This window comes from Archocentrus centrarchus, chromosome 8, assembly GCF_007364275.1.
Source record: "Archocentrus centrarchus isolate MPI-CPG fArcCen1 chromosome 8, fArcCen1, whole genome shotgun sequence".
In the NCBI taxonomy this organism is placed as follows: domain Eukaryota; kingdom Metazoa; phylum Chordata; class Actinopteri; order Cichliformes; family Cichlidae; genus Archocentrus; species Archocentrus centrarchus.
This window is the reverse complement of record NC_044353.1, coordinates 11136798-11158044: the sequence shown is the minus strand read 5'-3', so window position 1 is coordinate 11158044 and position 21247 is coordinate 11136798. Positions and strand designations below refer to the sequence as shown.

General features: G+C 43.3%; 1 protein-coding gene across 1 annotated transcript; it reads left to right on the top strand.

The window, feature by feature from the left end:
• Nucleotides 1–1185: 1185 nt before the first annotated feature.
• actb2 (actin, beta 2) lies at nucleotides 1186–5203 on the top strand. Its single transcript, XM_030735059.1, has 6 exons — nucleotides 1186–1340; nucleotides 2663–2792; nucleotides 2914–3153; nucleotides 3547–3985; nucleotides 4076–4257; nucleotides 4358–5203. The coding sequence occupies exons 2-6, from the start codon at nucleotides 2670–2672 to the stop codon at nucleotides 4499–4501; spliced, it is 1128 nt and encodes a 375-aa protein (XP_030590919.1). The 5' UTR covers nucleotides 1186–1340; nucleotides 2663–2669; the 3' UTR covers nucleotides 4502–5203.
• The last annotated feature ends 16044 nt before the right edge of the window (nucleotides 5204–21247 follow it).

The window sequence follows — 21247 nt, the reverse complement described above, 5'->3', positions numbered from 1 at the left end:
AATAGATGAGAGAGGAACAAGAACAGTTTTAAACAATCACACTGTGGTATGACTGAGTGTTAAACCTTAACATGGCGGTGAATCAGGGATGGAAAGTTGACTGCCTGCAGGCCCACGGTCAACCTCACAGCATAAGTCTGTGATGGTGTCAGATCGGGCTCATCATTCAGGGTGTGAGTAAGGCTCAAAATCCCACATCCTTTAAAGTTTACCCTCATGGTAACAGAGGATCAGGAAGTGGAAACAGGAGCAGTGTGTGGCTCTGTATTTTTTTTGAAATGGTGAATAAAATCTGATTTTTTTTTTAAAGGTCAATCATAGGGGATCTACTGACTGATTAGGCTAGAGTTCTGGAAGTGCTGATGGTCAGTTTACACTTCCTGCTTCATAGTGATCAGAATCACACCCAGAAAAGCAACAACATAGATGATGTGAAATCAGCAAGCAGCATAATAATCTCCCCTGAAACCTTTGTCATGCTGCTGAATCTCAAATAGAAAGGAAGAGGTAGCAAGCACACAGTGAGAGGACACCTGACCTGAAAATTAATTTTATAAGCTGGCATCATGGAGAAGGGGTGGCCTACACACAGTGAAGTGGTCATTCATCAGCCTGTAGCCTGTGGCTGGGCAGCTCCACTGCTCTGTGTGCAGCATGTGTTTGACCTGGTGATGCAGCTGCTGACTCCCACTGAGCTTACATCTGCCTTTCAAAGTAGATGGCAACATCAGCATCACTTCCACCCCTCTGTAATGCCCGAAATATCAAATAATGCCAGGTTATTACACAATGAATAACCAGGAAGGGGGACAGCCTTTTGATAAAAAAGCCTGAGGCCTTTGCAGTCTTCAGGGAGGAGTCCTGGGGTGCTTGGCTCTCTAACTGTCACACATGTACATCCCAAAGTGCTCTGAGCAGGTGCAGAGGACACATATTTCACACTCAATACACATTATACATGATTTAACCCGTACATACAGCAGTATATCTGCAGATTAAGCCTCACTAGGCCTCAACAGAATCCCTTCCCTTTTATTTTCTCCAATCCTTTGCTATTAGCGCCTCCCTCACTCCCCCTCTCCCCCTCTCTCGCTCTCTCATCGCGAGCGCTCAGTGCACCACAGCGTGCACGCGACGTGCCCGGTGCATGACGCCGGACCAATCAGAGGGCGTAATTCCGAAAGTTTACCTTTTATGGCTAGAGCCGGGCAGCTGATGGAGTATAAAAAAGAAGCGCCCACAGCTAACGGATTCACTCTGAGCGCCGTCACACGCAGCTTGTGCGGGATATCATTTGCCTGAAACCGGTTCCCTTAAAGCGAAAAGCCCCCCACCCAAAGGTAAGGATACAGAAAAATCCTTATTTATAGATTCTTATTTTAGCCTCCCTGTAAAGTAAACAAGAAGTTAATTTGTTTTTCTATGTAAATATTAGAATTTACGCACTTTAATGCAAACTTACCGCGGGACCACGCGGTTCTTTGTCTTGCCATACATCAGCTGTTATTGATAACTTGATTATTAATTAGCAGTATTGATATTTGGTTTTAATAATAAGTAACGGTTATGGATGGAGATAAGTTCAGTGGCGCTGGTGCGGTTCACAGGTGCCTTTGGATGGAGCCGGCTTAAAAGTAAATGGCGTCCTGCGAGTTAATGACTGCACCTAAACCGGGTTTGTCGCTGCGTAGTTGTTCAACTCTTGCAGGATTTCAGCGTCTCTGCGCCTTTCCTCTCGAGCGAGGTAGTTTGAGGAGGGTTTCGGAGTTGAGGCGGTGTGGATCCCGGCTGCTCCCTTTGTGCGCCCGCTGCGGCGGGGTGTGACCTACTTTAGCATATTAGCCTAGCCACATCATGCTAACACGCCCTTCAAGATTTGCAGCAGTTGCAGGTTTAACTCGCTCTCGTTTAACCCTGGATCCCCCCGCACACAGTGAAATCTTTAAATGCTTTGACACGAAGAAATGAGGAAGCTGACAGACTTGCTGTCGTCCACTCCGAGAAAAGGCGTGGCTTTCAGGAAATGGATCACCGGGCGAGGACTTGACTATCCATGAGTCGGCATGAGTTCATTATGCAACTTCTCTTATAAAGCGTTTCTGTGCTTAGTATTCAGAGCTCGTTCTGTTTTTAGCCTGCAGACACTTTGTTGAAGGTGTACATGCTCTTGTGGTATGGCCTGGGTGCAATGAATGAGTCGGCTGCTGGCGTGACGCAGTGATATTCACGCAAAGCCTTCAAAGGCTCATAAAGGAGCGTGATTAAGCAGCAGCGGTGGGAGGGCGCATCTGTAGTTGTAACAGTAGTAAAAATGAAGGGAGTGGTCTCCCGGTGCCGGCTCTCATCTATATAAAATGGCCTTTTTTTTTTTTTTTTTTTTTTTTTTTTTTGTCGCTGAGCATTGCCGCTCTGGCGGCGCGCCACGCGCCGGTAGCCGCAAAGCTGCTCACACCGAACCATGTCCTTATATGGTAATATCAGCACGCAGAGCCACTTCCTTTTGTCTGGCTTGTGCGGAATGTGGGGCACAAGCGCCACCTAGCGGCTGAGCTAGTTAACTTCCGCTAGTCCACAGGAAGTGTGAAGCAGAACAGCTGCAGACTAAGTGTTTAATCACTTTTTTTTTTTTTCTTTTTTTTTTTTTCTTTTAATCCTTCACCAGTTCAGCCATGGAAGATGAAATCGCCGCACTGGTTGTTGACAACGGATCCGGTATGTGCAAGGCCGGATTCGCCGGAGACGACGCCCCTCGTGCTGTCTTCCCCTCCATCGTCGGTCGCCCCAGGCATCAGGTCAGTGGCTGCACATCCACATTATTCTAAATGCTTAAATTGATTTATTAAAATAAGAAAATTTTGAACTTCCCTACTGATTTTTGGCTGCTTTTAACTAAACACTAATCTCCTTGCTCAGGGTGTGATGGTGGGTATGGGCCAGAAAGACAGCTATGTTGGTGATGAGGCCCAGAGCAAGAGAGGTATCCTGACCCTGAAGTACCCCATTGAGCACGGTATTGTGACCAACTGGGATGACATGGAGAAGATCTGGCATCACACCTTCTACAACGAGCTGAGAGTTGCCCCTGAGGAGCACCCTGTCCTGCTCACAGAGGCCCCCCTGAACCCCAAAGCCAACAGGGAGAAGATGACTCAGGTACACATCCTTTACTTGCACACTCCCAGTTTCGCTAGACTCTAAAGTTTTTAGATGTCACCTTATCTCCTCGATTTCCTTCTGTTCCATTCTCATTTGCTCCTTCCTTCCCCCTCCCTCTCCTCCAGGACCTCTCTCCTATAAGATGATCTATCATCAACAGGTCTCTTGACTGTGTGCCTTATCTGCACTTGTCTATTTTTAGGAGAGCAGTAGAGCTGCACTTAATAGACCTCATTTGCACAAGTGTGAAGGAATGGTTACTTTCTGCACTTTATTTTACTAACTTCAGTCAGCCTCACTCTAATGCATGTAGTGAGTGCAGTGGTCACAAAAGTAAGACTTTTTGCCTTTTTTATTTTAAAAAGTAAAATGGTTTTCCTTTTCTTACAGATCATGTTCGAGACCTTCAACACCCCAGCCATGTACGTTGCCATTCAGGCTGTGCTGTCCCTGTATGCCTCTGGTCGTACCACTGGTATCGTCATGGACTCCGGTGATGGTGTGACCCACACAGTGCCCATCTATGAGGGTTATGCCCTGCCCCACGCCATCCTGCGTCTGGACCTGGCTGGCCGTGACCTCACAGACTACCTCATGAAGATCCTGACAGAGCGTGGCTATTCCTTCACCACCACAGCCGAGAGGGAAATCGTGCGTGACATCAAGGAGAAGCTGTGCTACGTTGCCCTGGACTTCGAGCAGGAGATGGGCACTGCTGCCTCCTCCTCCTCCCTGGAGAAGAGCTACGAGCTGCCCGACGGACAGGTCATCACCATCGGCAATGAGAGGTTCCGTTGCCCCGAGGCCCTCTTCCAGCCTTCCTTCCTTGGTATGTTCCACAACTTAAATCCTTAAATGCACACACATCCCATAGCAGTGTCCTGCAGTTCAGCTTGCTAACAGGTGTCTTGTATCTTAGGTATGGAATCCTGCGGAATCCACGAAACCACTTACAACAGCATCATGAAGTGCGACGTTGACATCCGTAAGGACCTGTACGCCAACACCGTGCTGTCTGGTGGTACCACCATGTACCCTGGCATCGCTGACAGGATGCAGAAGGAGATCACAGCCCTGGCCCCATCCACTATGAAGATCAAGGTAAGCTGACTTGGTATTTAGTGTTCATACAGTTAGTTAAATGCAAACTTGATCAAAAGGTTTTGGTATCATGGTAACATTTTGCCTCCTCTTCCTGCAGATCATTGCCCCACCTGAGCGTAAATACTCTGTCTGGATCGGAGGCTCCATCCTGGCCTCTCTGTCCACCTTCCAGCAGATGTGGATCAGCAAGCAGGAGTACGATGAGTCCGGCCCCTCCATCGTCCACCGCAAATGCTTCTAAACAGACTGTTCCTCCTCCCCTTCCCCAACCAAACACCCAACAACTTCAGCTCTGTGCAAAACAACCACACACCACACATTTCTCATACACAACTCAGGCGCAGAGCCTAGATGACCAACTCATTGGCATGGCTTCAGTTATTTTTGGCGCTTGACTCAGGATTTTAAAAAAAACTGGAACGATGAAGGAGACAGTAATGTTTTTGGCTAGGTTTAAAAAGATACCCCAGGGTTCTGCAGTTTCATCTGGGGCTCGAAAAAAAAAATGTACATTTTTTGTTTTGTTTTTTCTTTTTTTTTTTTTTTATTTAAGTCATTCCAAATGTTTGTTAACTGCATTGCTCAGACACATGATTCCAAATGTTAACTGCATTGTTCAGACACGTATTTGCCTCTGTGAAGGCTGCCCAGTGGTTGGCGCATACTTAAACATGGTTGTAGTATCGCTTGTATGTAAGTTATGTCTGGGTTTTTGTACTTTCAGCCTTAAAAAGAAAATCTTGGTCCTGTTTAATTTTTCTTTTGTTTTTGTTATGCAAAACCCAATCGTGACCTCTTCTTCCCCCATTGGAGGTTTCATCCCCGGGGTGGTGGGGCAAGAGGGTCTCGAAATAATGGGGGTAACATGGGGTGCCAGACCAGTGGGGCCAACCTGTACACTGACTAAACAATCCCAATAAAGTGCACATGTGTTCCAAAGTGATGTCTGACTCTTGTCTGTCTTTCAAGTATTTGAGTATTTCTAGAGGATACACTTACTGCTGAAACTAAAGTGACTTGATCTCAGTAGGCTTAAAATGCTATATATGCAGCAGTAAAAGCTAGATGCTAACTTTAGCCACAGCTCCAGGTAATGCTAGTATACAGTCTTCTAGAGCTTTTGCTTAAAGGTATTTATTTATTTTTTTTTAGTTACATTGTAACTCACCCTCTTCTGCTTTGTCCCTTCTATAAAACTCAAACCAAACATATGAACTACACATGAAGTTATCTAATCTTGGGTATAAATCCAGGCAGTTAAAAATGCATTTGTTCACTCCAAAGACACTTCCCCTCCAAGCTGTGCTCATCAGTTGAGTCTTCATGGGCTGTTACAGCATTGAGCTAAAACTAGAAATCTAATATGTTGGGGTGTTCTAGTTAACTTCCCATTAACTGAGGGTGTGCTTGCAAATCTAGGCTGACCCCAGACCTGCTGTATTAACAGTGATGCACCTGTAAGCAGCTTGCTGGTCTGTGGTAGCATTGATGTGTACATTTTTAAATCACACCGCTGTTGAAGCTCATAAGTTTCCAGACTTACAAATCACTAGATCGCAGAGAAATCAGATTACTACTTAGCTTTTTGTCGGTGAGTGATTCATTAATGTGAGGAAGCATTAAAGCGCCATAAGTGGTATTTGATGTTGTGTATTGGGTTAGAGGGGGTGGGTGGATTGCAGCTTCTCCCATTAAAACAGCTTTGCCAGTAATTCACATCCATATGGCTCACTGTTACTAAGAACTGCTGCAGCCTTGATCCCATTTATTAGTGAACCATCTAAAAATAGTCTTTGTGGGGAGATCATTGAATTATAATGCACAGTACCTACAGACTGTAACAGGATGTAAATACGAACTATAAAATTGTGAGTCTTGTGCTGCTTTTGCACAGATTTGCAGTGCCACAGTACAAATGTATCAGTATGTTTCTCTGCTGCTCGGTGCTTCAGGGGTTTATGCTGACCTGTTTGCTCAGTATTACTTATGTGAGCTGACTGTGTTTAAAATAATGCGAATTTAAAGGCCAGTCAAGGTTCTAATGAGGTCAGTCACACAGGCTAAGGACAGATCTCAGGTCAGTCTCTAAATGTCACGTGAAAGTGTCTTCTCGCTGCCTTGAGGCGTCTCTTAATGAGATCACCCACTCTCCTCGTGGATCATGAGATGTTGTGTATTAGCTATAACAGGATTTGACAGTCAGCTTTCTGTTTTTAGACTTCAGTGTTATGTTCTGAGTGATGGGAGGTTAAATCTCCCCGTGAAAAATAGGAACAAAAAAAAACAGACTGACTTTGCTGCAGTTGCGCAGTGTAGACAGCAGGTGGCGACAGAGGCTGATTTATCTTCTCATCAGCGATAGGGGTGTGACTCTCCTGCATGTGTTTAAAATCCTCATTTTCTCTGAAGAAATTCACTGACTCAAATTTGAGGCTTTTGCAAAGAGCTCCATCCTGACCCGTGTCGTTACGTGTGCAAAGTGTGCCAGTCTTTAGTGACAAACTTAGATTTGGATTTATATTTTTTTGGAGCTGCTGTCATGGGCAGTGAATACAGGCCCGGAAGAGTTGGAGAAACTGAGAGACTCATCAAAGCTTGGATGGCGCAGCCCCACCCTCATGTTCTATGCATCATATCCTGTTTCTCTCTCTCTCTCTCCCTCTGTGTGTGTGTGTGTGTGTGTGTGTGTGTGTGTGTGTGTGTGTGTGTGTGTGTGTTGACTTAGACTAAAATAGGGGACATTTTTCAGAATACACACCAGTTGATTGGGGACGGCTTTCCAATTGGGGACAAAAATCACCGTCCCCAATCTGATTCCATTATAATCGTATTCTACAAGCTCCAACATGCATTTCGCTCTTAAAATCTCCATTGTCCCAAAAAGTGACTTTTTTCAGATTCTTTGTGTAAAAGTGTGTACACCCCCCCACCCCTCACTACCCCCCCCACTCAATTTGTGTATAATCTGACACAGTGCCCCTTGTGGAAGTGTATGGAACTACATAATTCATGTCCCCGATTTGACTATAAATTTTCTGACAAAAATGTGTACCTCCTCCTTTGGTAAAATATAACAAACCTGTAGTTTTAAAAGTTGTCAGTCAAGGAAAATACAATCTAATATATAATAGATTTGAATTTATTTGTAACTTTGAGTGTACAATCGAAAACTAGCGGACTACTTTTATTTCTTAGGAACTGTATCACAAACAATAACATTAGCATTTAGCTAAGTTAGCATTTAGCTAAGTTAGCATTCAGCTAGGGTTAACATACATATAGAACATGTCCCCAATATGACTATAATTTTTCTGTCAAAAATGTGTACCTCCTCTTTTTTTGTTAAATATAACAAATCTGTTGCTTTAAAGGCTGTCAGTCAGGCAAAATGCAATCTAATATATAATAGATGTGTATCAATTAGTAACTTTAGTTTGTGTGTTCAACTGAATGCCAGTAGACTACTTTCATTTATTAGGAATTTCATCACAAGCAACAAAGTTAGCATTTAGCTAAGTTAGCATTTAGCTAGGGTTAACATACAAATTGAGCATAGCGTTCTTTATTATTTGCTGGCTATTAAAATTTACTTTATTAATTTGTTATATATATTGAATATTGTATTTTATAGTAACAGTATTGAAAATTAGGGTTCAATTTCTATATTCCAAGATTTGTTTGAGGGTTTTTTTTTTTTTTTAGGTTATTTAAACAAAAAAATAGAGGGCTTGTATATAAAAAAAAGAGCATACCATTAAAAATTTTATAATTGCCAAATACAAAATAATCAGTGTTAGTGTTGTCTACAAATATGTCCAAAATCCTTCATTTTCAAATGAAAGGTACAAGAAAGTAGTCAGCTTTACCAGCTTCCTAATCACAGGATATGTTAAAAAAAGTAAAAAATACAAAGAGGCATACATACTAGATTTTTTTTAATAGATTGTTTACTATGTAGATTTGTACCAAGTGTGCTATGTGATGCCTGCTACGGCTGCCTGCCGTTTTGTTTGTCTCTCTCTCTCTCTCTCCCTCCCGCAGGGGTGTCTCCTCCTAATCAGGGCTGCAGGATAAAGGGAGGCAATGTAGGAGGCGGCACGGGGAGAGAGGAGTGTGGTGGCGAAGCAGTCTGCGGAGTTGGTGGTTTGAGCAGCTGTAGAGTCGTGTGTCTGTGGGTTGACTGCAGACGTCCTCCGGGGTTCTGGAGGTGTTAGAATGGTTGCTTTGGCGGCCAGGGGCCAGTGTGCTCCACACGTTCAATCCTCGAAAGAGTATTCCAGCGCTTAACAGATGCTTCTCTAACACTCAACTTCACAAAGTGTGAGTTTGGCAAAGCCACCATAACCTACCTAGGCAAGGTGGTCGGGCGGGGACAAGTGCGCCCCCTGGACGGTAAAGTGGTTGCCATTCTCGCATTCCCAGTGCCGAACACTACGCGCGAGTTGCGGAGGTTTTTAGGCATGGCTAGTTACTACAGAGGCTTCTGTAGAAACTTCTCACAGGTGGTTGCTCCGCTCACCCGCCTGTGCAGCCCGAAGCGATCATTCCTGTGGGATGACAGCTGCCAGCACGCCTTTGAGAGCGTTAAAACTCTTTTATCTAACTCACCTGACTTAGCCGCCCCTGATTTCGCCAAGCCCTTTGAACTCGAGGTGGATGCTAGTGACGTGGGTGTCGGTGCTGTGCTGCTGCAGGATGATGAGCATGGGATTAGTCATCCTGTTTGCTACTTTTCGCGGAAGTTTAATAAACACCAAGCCAGGTATTCTACCATCGAGAAGGAAACTCTTGCCCTGCTGTTAGCATTACAACAATTCGAGGTGTATGTTGGTTCCACCCCACAACCTGTCGTAGTGCATACCGACCACAACCCGTTGGTTTTTTTATCCCGCATGTACAACCATAACCAGCGGTTGATGAGGTGGGCCCTCTTGTAAAACACAAGAAAGGGTGTGACAATGTGGTGGCCGATGCCCTCTCCAGAGCCTAGGGACGGTGTTTACCTGCCTATGTGGTGTTTATTTTTATGGGTGGGGGCCTCCCCCGAATAAATAAAGTTTATTTAAGCGAAATAAACTGAAAACCACTACAACTCAAAACAATCTCCAAACGGGAGATGAGAAACCTACAAGGGAAAAACACAAAACAATCTCCAAACGGGAGACGCCACAAACTTGTTAGGGGACCAGAAAAAAAACAGGAACGTGTGGAGCACACTGGCCCCTGGCCGCCAAAGCAACCACCCTAATACCTCCAGAACCCCGGAGTACGTCTGCAGTCAACCCACAGACACACGACTCTACAGCTGCTCAAACCACCAACTCCGCAGACTGCTTCGCCACCACACTCCTCTCTCCTGCCACCTCCTACATTGCCTCCCTTTATCCTGCAGCCCTGATTAGGAGGAGACGCCCCTGCGGGAGGGAGAGAGAGAGAGAGAGAGAGAGAAACTAAACGGCAGGCACCCGTAACATGTCAGAAAACTCATTAAAGACAAAGAAAAATTTTTCCCCTAAGAGTTTCTGAGTAAAAACTCTAATTTGAGTGACATTTAAAAATCCTGAATTCCAAGCTGCCTGGAGCTCAGCAAGTTCAGATCTCAAGGTAAGTTTACAATAATTACATTTTAAATTAACTATTAATTATTAACTATTCCTGCTAATTGCAGGAATAGAATAATCCTGATATCTAACTGGAGAAATTCTCAGCCCAGCCCAGCGCAGGACAGCATCAGCATTGTGCACTGCTAGGTGATCAACTGCTAGCTAGAACCCTGGAGTGTCAAAGTGAAGCTACTGATATACAGGTGGTGATCATAAAATTAAAATATCATGAAAAAGTTGATTTATTTCAGTAGTTCCATTCAAAAAGTAAAATTTGTATGTTATATTCATTCATTTCACAGACGGATATTTTTCAAATGTTTGTTTCTTTTAATTTTGATTATTATAACTGACAATTAATAAAAAAACAAAAAACAAATTCAGTATTCAATATTATGAAAAAGTTCAATATTGAAAACACCTGGTGCCATACTCCAAACAGCTAATTAACTCAAAACACCTGCAAAGGCCTTTAAATGGTCTCTCAGTCTAATTCTGTAAGCTACACAATCATGGGGAAGACTGCTGACTTGACAGTTGTCCAAAAGATGACCTTTGACACTTTGCACAAGGAGGGCAAGACACAAAAGGTCATTGCTAAAGAGGCTGGCTGTTCACAAAGCTCTGTGTACAAGCACATTAATAGAGAAACGAAGGGAAGGAAAAAATGTGGAAGAAAAAAAGTGTATAAGCAACAGTGATAACCTCACCCTGGAGAGGATTGTGGAAAAAACCCATTCAAAAATGAGGGGGAGATTCACAAAGAGTGGACTGCAGCTGGAGTCAGTGCTTCAAGAACCACCACACACAGATGTATGCAGACATGGGTTTCAGCTGTCGCAGTCCTCGTGTCAAGCCACTCTTGAACAAGAGACGGCGTCAGAAGCCTCTCGCCTGGGCTAAAGACAAAAAGGACTGGACTGCTGCTGAGTGCTCCAAAGTTATGTTCTCTGATCAAAGTCAATGTTGCATTTCCTTTGGAAATCAAGGTCCCAGAGTCTGGAGGAAGAGAAGAGAGGCACAGAATCCATGTTGTTTGTGGTCCAGTGTAAAGTTTCCACAGTCAGTGATGGTTTGGGGTGCCATGTCATCTGCTGCTGTTGGTCCACTGTGTTTTCTGAGGTCAAAGGTCAATGCAGCCGTCTACCAGGAAGTTTTAGAGCACTTCGTGCTTCCTGCTGCTGACCAACTTTATGGAGATGCAGATTTCATTTTCCAACAGGACTTGGCACCTGCACACAGTGCCAAAGCTACCAGTACCTGCTTTAAGGACCATGGTATCCCTGCTCTTAATTGGCCAGTAAACTTGCCTAAACTTAACCCCATTCGCTTAACCCCATCTATGGGCAATTGTGAAGAGGAAGATGTGATACGCCAGACCCAACAATTCAGAAGAGCTGAAGGCCACTATCAGAGCAACCTGGGCTCTCATAACACCTGAGCAGTGCCACAGACTGATCGACTCCATGCCAGGCCGCATTGCTGCAGTAATCCAGACAAAAGGAGCCCCAACTAAGTGTTGCATGTTGTACATGCTCATACTTTTCATGTTCATACATTTCAGTTGGCCAACATTTCTAAAAATCCTTTTTTGTATTGGTGTTAATATTCTAATTTTCTGAGATACTGACATGGCACACGTCAAGACCACAAACAGCAGTCATGACCCTTAAAAGCTCAATGTCACAAATGCGCAGTATGCCAACTGTTCAATGACTGATTTTGATAAAAATGATTTCATTAGACTGGCATAGCACCCAGTTATTAAATATGTGGCAAGATTTATGTTAAAAAAAAAAAAAATAGACATCATGTAGAATTAAAGTACATAATGTCCACTCCATATAAACAGTCAATAGAGCAGCACTTCTACATAACATAAGCTAACACATATCTTGCATATTAACAACTTACTGTTTGATGATGTCATGTCTTGAACAATGCTGGTGCTGAAAATCCCTTTAAAGTTCTGTTTCTGCTTCAAATTAATATCATAATCCTTTCTGTGTAGGCGTTTATTTGCAGAAAAACTTCAAGGCTTCATAAAAATTAATCCAAAAAACAGCAACGTCAGAAGTGTGCTGCTGAATCCTCTTCGGTAATCCTAATAGACTGGCTTCAGGCCTGGGAGAAACTTAGCAGGCAACTCCAAGACTGGAGCTTGTGATTGGTTCCATCAAGGAAAAGACAAGCTCCACCATGAATGCATTTTTTTTTTTTAAATGTCCTACTTTCTTTTTTTTCTTTTTTAGCATAATGTGTTTTAATATGCATTATTAATTCATAATATTTAAAGTCAATGAATCTTATACAAATATTTAAAAAAAAATATAGACATCATGCCATCCACCCCCCTCCTCCCATACGTGGTTTGATCCAGAAGATCGGGACACACCACAGCACTACAACACGGACTACAGCTGAACAATGACAGGTAATTGTGTTTGAAATAATTATTGAAGTCATTTTGATTTTGTTCAATTAAATTTAACGAGTTATAAATAATTTTTACCTGATATTCTTTGCTGAATTACCTGTTAATTATATTCACATTTTCACTCAGTGTGGTTTTTGGGAAGTGAGCTTAGCTTAGCTCTTAGCCAAGTCACTAGCAGCATAGCTTCTTCTCCCGTCCCTCCTGCACTTTCCTGCTCTGTGTCAGATGTTTAGTTACTCCACGGCCTCCTTTACAAGAAAAGATACTTGTAATACATGTAGCTTCGAAGGCCAGGCTCAGTAAATTGGAGACTCAGCTCAGCACTCTGAAAAATTCGGTAGCTAGTGAGGCCCCTGTAGTCGGTGAAGACCAAGGTAGCTTAAACACTGTTAGCTTCCCCAGCAGATCCTGAGCAGCTGGGAAAGCAGGCTGGCTGGGTGACTAACCCATTCTCTATCCGTTTTCTACACTTGGCAACACACCCACCGAGGAACAAACTCTTGTTGTTGGTGACTCTGAGAAACGTGAACCTAGCGACACCAGCAGCCATAGTGTACACCCAGGGGTGTTAGCAGGCCACATTCAAGGAAATGTGAAATTTGATTTTAATAGCAATATTGACTCCAAACGATCACAAACACATTATAATCGACAAAAACCCCCGATTATTATTAAAATGATTTAGTCACTTTCCATATTAGCCCTGATTTATTGTGCAACTGTCTTTGCGGCCTTAAAACGTTACGTAAGTGGCTGGCAACAATGCCAGCACTTATGCTTGAGCATTGTGTTAATTACCATTAATTATCAAGCGGGAAATCTACACTGTAACCTGACCTGCACCTCCCGTGAAACATCAAATGACGTCTGTTATGTCCCTACCAATCACGGGGCATGATTAGAAGGGAAATATCCCTACCAGTATTTGCTCCACAGGTGCTCAGCGCCACACAAGACCCTGATTGCACCATCTTGGAAACACTAAGGGGCTTGACACACAGGGAGTGACATCGCGCCCGCTCCATTCATTTCCTATGGAACTTGTGTGATGAGGCGACAATTGCTTGGCACAAGTTCCATAGTAAATGAATGGAGAGCGAGCGACGTCACTCCCCGTGTGTCGAGCCCCTAACAAGAACGTGTCAGCTGTCATTTATGCTTGGTACAAAAACAGTATAGTGTTCACATTATAGTGCATCTTTCTTTTGATGTTTGGAGCTTACAGTATGCTGTCATTTTAGGGTACCTTCACTCACGTAGTCACAGAGCATCCTTTACAGAACCGATCGATGAGACTTTAATCATGTGTACGTCTTTACTGGTTTTTGGTAGGAGTGTGTCTTCATGCTATCCCTTTGTTGAACTGCAGGTTTCTGCTTCAAATGTGGACATGACATTGCTGATGTCTCAGGCGCCACCGACCAGTCACTACTTCCTGCCTCGCACTTGATACCACTGCCCTCCACTGCAAATAAGGTACGTGACATTGCAACTACAAAGACAAACAGTTTATGTACTTACATATACTTTGGTCAGATGCCAACAAAATACATTCTCAGTACAGCGTAGTTATTGTCCTCTTATTCATATTCATAGCAGAAATTCAGACATCTGAACTACAGAAATCATCCATGTGGCAAACGCCTCAGGATACAAAACTAGTACAATTATTACCTCTTCTAGCAGCACAGTTCTTGGCCTGCTTCTGAATGTATGAATTCTTCAGTGTTCAAGTTGAATGCTGTTAATTGTAACTTATGGATCATAGTTGATCATTTTGTTTTGTCCCTTAGTTTATGCTGAGGTCACCGCCTGAACAGTGAATGTATGAGTGCACGTTGTAACCCAGTGGGTTTCTCGTGCCCACGTAGCAATATCCTGACATGATCTGATATTATAGACTTCTGAATATGGATGGCAAAGAGGTTCAGTCACACAAACGTCCCCATTTTGGATCATGGACTTTGTGTGTGTGTGTCGAGTGTCCCCGGTTGTATGGACAGGATTATTCATTTTTGATAAAGCAGTTCAGTCACACAAACGTCCCCATTTTGGATCATGGACTTTGTGTGTGTGTGTGTCGAGTGTCCCGTTGTATGGACAGGATTATTCATTTTTGATAGAGCGGCCCAATCATGTAAACATCCCGATTTTGGATCATGGGCTTTGTGTGTGTGTGTGTGTCGAGTGTCCCGTTGTATGGACTGCTTTATGGCTTAGTGTTTGAGCATGTTTAACTCTAAGGGGCTCGACACACGGGGAGTGAGCGACGTCACTCCCCGTGTGTCGAGCCCCTAACAGGAGCATGTCAGCTGTCATTTATGCTTGGTACAAAAACAGTATAGTGTTCACATTATAGTGCATCTTTCTTTTGATGTTTGGAGCTTACAGTATGCCAGGGGTCTTCAACTCCAGGCCTCGAGAGCTGGTGTCCTGCAGGGTTTAGATGTGTCCCTGATCCAACACACCTGAATCAAATGGCTGAATTACCTCCTCAGTATGCAGTCAAGTTCTCCAGAGTCCTGCTAATGACTTCTATATTTGACTCAGATGTGTTGAAGCAGAGACACATCTAAAACCTGCAGGACACCGGCTCTCGAGGCCTGGAGTTGAAGACCCCTGCAGTATGCTGTCATTTTAGGCTACCTTCACTCACTAGTCACAGAGCATCTTTTACAGAACTGATCGATGAGACTTTAATCATGTGTACGTCTTTACTGGTTTTTGGTAGGAGTGTGTCTTCATGTTATCCCTTTGTTGAACTGCAGGTTTCTGCTTCAAATGTGGACATGACATGGCTGATGTCTCAAACGCCACCGACCAGTCACTACTTTCTGTCTCACACTTGATACCACTGCCCTCCACGGCAAATAAGGTACGTGACATTGCAACTACAAAGACAAACAGTTTATGTACTTATATATACTTCGGTCAGATGCCAACAAAACACATTCTTAGTACAGGGCAGTCATTGTCCTCTTATTCATATTCATAGCAGAGATTCAGACATCTGAACTACAGAAATCATCCATGTGGCAAACGCCTCAGGATACAAAACTAGTACAATTATTACCTGTTCTAGCAGCACAGTCCTTGGCCTGCTTCTGAATGTATGAATTCTTCAGTGTTCAAGTTGAATGCTGTTAATTGTAACTTATGGATCATAGTTGATCATTTTGTTTTGTCCTTTGGTTTATGCTGAGGTCACCACCTGATCAGTGGATGTATGAGTGCATGTTGTAACCCAGTGGGTTTCTCGTGCCCACGTAGCAATATCCTGACATGATCTGATATTATAGACTTTTAAATATGGATGGCAACGAGGTCCAATCACACAAACGTCCCCATTTTGGATCATGGACTTTGTGTGTGTGTGTGTCGAGTGTCCCCGGTTGTATGGACAGGATTATTCATTTTTGATAAAGCAGTTCAGTCACACAGACATCCCCATTTTGGATCATGGACTTTGTGTGTGTGTGTCGAGTGTCCCCGGTTGTATGGACAGGATTATTCATTTTTGATAAAGCAGTTCAGTCACACAGACGTCCCCATTTTGGATCATGGACTTTGTGTGTGTGTGTGTCGAGTGTCCCCGGTTGTATGGACAGGATTATTCATTTTTGATAAAGCAGTTCAGTCACACAGACGTCCCCATTTTGGATCATCGACTTTGTGTGTGTGTGTGTCGAGTGTCCCCGGTTGTATGGACAGGATTATTCATTTTTGATAAAGCAGTTCAGTCACACAGAAGTCCCCATTTTGGATCATCAACTTTGTATGTGTGTGTCGAGTTTCCCCGGTTGTATGGACCGCTTTATGGATTAGTGTTTCAGCATGTTTAACTCTAAGGGGCTCGACACACGGGGAGTGACGTCGCTCCCACTCCATTCATTTCCTATGGAAATTGTGCCAAGCGATTGCCGCCTCATCACACAAGTTCCATAGGAAACTAGAAGCACTCAGAGAGCACAAACCTCCGCCAAGACCATAGGGTCACTGACGCTGCAATACGTGTATCTGAATACTGTGAAATAATCTTTCATCTTTCCCAGACAACAATAACCCCCTATGCCGCAATAGTGTGTTACCTCGACCAGATCGCGGCTCCCAACCGTAGTAGGGAGACCTCTGGTTTCTACTTCGCTTGGCTCGTGGCTGGTAACTATCTTGCTCATCCATGTGGGTCAGCTTCAGCAAGGCGGAGAAATGCAGCAAGTCGAAGGATTTTAGCAACAGAACTTTTATTCCTTTTTCCACCGCCACCGAACACACTTTTTCCCTCGTGCTTGTCTACCGCGCTAGCCCGCATACACACACATACACGGAGCAGAGAAAAGTGGGCGGTGTCTCTCAGCCTACAACATACAACCTGTGCCTTGAAATACATTTCCCATAAGGCTACATTCTTAAAGGGGAAGGCTCTGCCTGTATCCCGCAATAGTGAAGAATCTTTAAAAAAATTCCTGGATCCAGATCGTGATCCGGATCACCGCCAAAATTTAATCACTTCTTCCTCTTGTCATTTCCAACCACTCCACAAAATTTCAGCGAAATCCATTCATAACTTTTGGAGTAATCCTGCTGACAAACAGACAGACAAACAAACCAACGCGACCGAAAACATAACCTCCTTGGTGGAGGTAATGAATGGAGATCGAGCGACGTCACTCCCCATGTGTCGAGCCCCTAACAGGAGCATGTCAGCTGTCATTTATGCTTGGTACAAAAACAGTATAGTGTTCACATTATAGTGCATCTTTCTTTTGATGTTTGGAGCTTACAGTATGCTGTCATTTTAGGCTACCTTCACTCACTAGTCACAGAGCATCCTTTACAGAACCGATCGATGAGACTTTAATCATGTGTGCGTCTTTACTGGTTTTTGGTAGGAGTGTGTCTTCATGTTATCCCTTTGTTGAACTGCAGGTTTCTGCTTCAAATGTGGACATGACATGGCTGATGTCTCAAGCGCCACCGACCAGTCACTACTTCCTGTCTCACACTTGGTACCACTGCAAATAAGGTACGTGACATTGCAACTACAAAGACAAACAGTTTATGTACTTATGTATACTTCGGTCAGATGCCAACAAAACACATTCTCAGTACAGGGCAGTCATTGTCCTCTTATTCATATTCATAGCAGAGATTCAGACATCTGAACTACAGAAATCATCCATGTGGCAAACGCCTCAGGATACAAAACTAGTACAATTATTACCTGTTCTAGCAGCACAGTCCTTGGCCTGCTTCTGAATGTATGAATTCTTCAGTGTTCAAGTTGAATGCTGTTAATTGTAACTTATGGATCATAGTTGATCATTTTGTTTTGTCCTTTGGTTTATGCTGAGGTCACCACCTGATCAGTGGATGTATGAGTGCATGTTGTAACCCAGTGGGTTTCTCGTGCCCACGAAGCAATATCCTGACATGATCTGATATTATAGACTTCTAAATATGGATGACAAAGTGGTCCAATCACACAAACGTCCCCATTTTAGATCATGGACTTTGTGTGTGTGTGTGTCCAGTGTTGAGTGTCCCCAGTTGTATGGACCACTTTATGTATTAGTATTTGTGCTTGGTACAAAAACAGTATAGTGTCTTGCCGTTCACAGACTTTCAGCAACAATTACTTTAATAAGCCTATGTTGGGTGAAGCACAATTTCTCAGCTTTCAGAAAACGTTTGGATGTTTCAGATTGGAGAAACATTCGTGTAATTACCATAATTCAAATTACGCTTGCTCTGACATCTAAGCCGTGATATGATCAGTGTTAACCAGCTGTTCACTGCAATTAAGAGCAGGTAACAGGTTAATTGGCGGTGATCACCTTTGGTTAGAGGGTCAATCTGTTGAACTGATAAAATGAGTTTTTGTGCTGGACTGAATTCTAATACAGCGCCTGTTTTTGTCCATTGTGCACTAATTGGTTGTGTGTGGCTGAGGCTCGGGAAGTAGAGCAGGTCACCTAGGTTGAAGGTTGGTGGTTCAAAATCTGGCTGCTCCGGGCAGCCAGGAAAAGGAATTGCAGCCAGGAATTGAAAGTATAAGTTGCTCTCGCAAGCGTTGGAGTATGAATGTGTGTGAATGTTAGACAATTAAAAAATAAAAGCCCTTAGCTTAGTTACATAGGGAAGTGCTTGTACGAATGGGTGTGAATGGGTAAATGTAAAACGTGTTGTATAAGCGCTTTGAGTGCTCAGAGTAGAAAAGCGCTATATAAGAACTAGTCCATTTACCATTTATATAGTGGGTCACTTGATGCTTTATGTTGTTTTCCTCTTTATCTGCCCTGTGTCCACAAAGCTGCACTAATGCTATGACTGTAAGCACATGCTCAAAGTAAATCTGGCCCTACAGCTGTCATCTCAGGGTGACATACAGTTCATCCACACTTTGGCAATCACCCGCAAAATACTTTCTCTGGATAAATGTTCCTCTTTCTCCCTGAAATAACGTTTCTTTGAGATTACTGTCAATACCATGATATTCCAATACAATAGATCCCATTTTTATTGGCCAATTTTATGGTTACATCTGTAATTCTGTGTTTATTGATAATGGCTTTATCTGCATGTGTTACAGATTTATTATATAAAGCTGCATTTATTTTCTTCTTTACAGAATGAGTAGAAAAGCCCAGACACAAATGGACGTAGGAGAAGTGAATGCGGTTGAGAAACACCTGATGAAGTTCATCAGAACATTCATGGTTCTAGGCAAGAGCGACTGCATGGGTTTTTACAAACGGAAACACTGGCATTAAAGGATCGAACATGGGCGGATGTCAAAAACTATGTCAGAAACAGGATCACTACCCTAAAAAGACAGACAAGCCTCTAAGTAAGGACTTTGCTATCTCTGCTGTCTCCCATGTTCATAGTATTAATGTTCTAAACTAAGTTCAGTTAAGCATCACAATGATTTCTTGATGTTTAAAACAAAGTTTATGTAAGTTATTACATCACACATGTTCAAATTGTTTTGGCTTACAGGCTTCTTTTGTCTTTTTCTCAGTTTATTTTGTAGTTTGTTTTGCCTTTTTGTCAATAAAAGACAAGTGAGGCTGCAACAAAGATCATTCTCCTCAAACCTTATTCTCAGTGTATCTGCATGTATGTCACCTTCTTTTTGGGTGTAACATTTACTTGTCATAGTGCAACGGTTTGCTTTAAAGTAAGGTGCCACCCAGGTCTCCCTACTGATGTAAGATTTTACAAACCTGACAAAGCATGTAAGTAACATAAGGACTTAACAACCTTAAATACAGAATTAAAAACAATCTAATTCAGTCAGTTCAAACAAAGCGACCCAAAAAAGAACCTCCAATCTGTGTTTCCCAGTCAAAGCAGGCTCAAAACGAGAATGTGTGCCCAGCACTTCCAAACAACTTGTGCTAAAATTCCAACAACAAACAGCCAGCCATCCAGATCCACCAGGTTTAGCCAGCTGGTCTGACTTACTACACCAGGGTTAGTTTTAGGGTTTTCCACTTCAGGGAATCCTCGTCCTGGCAGTTTCTCCCGGCTGGGTTCCTGACATGAGGTTAAACTACCTGTGGAATTACTGAGTGAGGAGGATAAGTATGCCACATGTCAGGCTGAAATATGCTGTAAAGGACAGTTCTTTCAACTCCTATACTGGTATTTTTGTATGGCCCATAAGACAAGCAATACAGGGGCTGAACTCGAAGTGCCAAATCCATGGAATCCCACTGGTCTTCACATGGCAGGATGTGGGGGTAAGCTATAAAAAACAAACAAAACAAAACAAAAAAAAAAAAACCCATGCATGTCTTAAAGAAGGGCCATTGGGCTGTCACAATAGATTAAACTGTCATCACGTTTTGTATATATTCGGTTAGTTCAGTTAAAATGATATCAGGTATATTTGTCCCCTGCAGTTCAAATAATTCCTCTTTGGGGAGGTAAGACCAAGCTCAAGGTATTGATTCTCTGAATTGCAAAGCACAAGACCCCAAAGATGAGTTGTGTCAGATTTGTGTATGACCCAAGTCCCCTAAGGTTGCTTAAATATCATATGTCCCCAATCTCAGGGTGAAAAATCAGACTGGACAAAACAAGCTCTAATCAAAAAACTAGTGTGATTTTTGTAATTGTCACATTCATTTACATGGGGTAAAGTTGTCAGTTTCTCTCTAAACCATGTAGAAATAGGTGCATCCCCAAAGGTGGGGTGTTGTGTCAGGTGACCCCTAAGGTGGCCAAAGTACGTATGCGTGTGTGTGTGTGTGTGTGTGTGTGTGTGTGTGTGTGTGTGTGTGTGTGTGTTATACCACAGATCCAGTACGGCCCAAAGTCATGCTGCTTCCATTAATCAGGTTGCCCTAGTTTCATGCTGTATTCTGAGCTGAGCTGAATGCAGGCCTGTTAGAGGGGACCTGCATATGCATAAAGGTGTATGTGTGTGCGTGTGTGCGCGCACGCACACGCGCTGATAGACATTCATTTATGCACGCATCTAGAAAGGCTGCATGCACATACACGTTGAGGATCGAGTGTTTTTGGTATTGAAAATGTATTCCATCTCACTGCAGCTCCCGGCGCAGCGCAGCCCTGTGATTCTGCTGAGACTGCTTCCCTCTGATATCCTTTTACTGCCACGCCAGCACAACACGCACTGTCAGGGAAACAGCGCGTGGAGTTTGTGTGTGTGCGTAGTGTAGTTCCGGTCTTTGTCGGGTTTATTGTGCATGTGTGCGTTGCCTGTACAGGTGTGAGCACTGCAGGTGTTTGTGCATGAGGCACACCAGACCAAAAGTGTGTGTTAATGTTGTGTGCACAATGTGTTCTCTTGAGAAACGACACAGAGGGGGAGCCAATTTGTCAACAACAACAAAAAAGAGGCTTACTCTTTCTTGCTTTTTACTACAGCCGAGCATCCTTTGGAGCAAAAAGCTCCACTGGTCAGAAGCCACTCTGC

What these genes read in the sequence shown, in the direction of transcription:
- actb2 (XM_030735059.1), top strand. Translation starts at nt 2,670, where the DNA reads ATGGAAGATGAAATCGCCGCACTGGTTGTTGACAACGGATCCGGTATG. An exon ending in ACAGGGAGAAGATGACTCAG is followed by an intron (nt 3,154 to 3,546) that starts GTACACATCCTT and finishes CTTTTCTTACAG; the next exon opens with ATCATGTTCGAGACCTTCAA. An exon ending in CATCCACTATGAAGATCAAG is followed by an intron (nt 4,258 to 4,357) that starts GTAAGCTGACTT and finishes CTCTTCCTGCAG; the next exon opens with ATCATTGCCCCACCTGAGCG.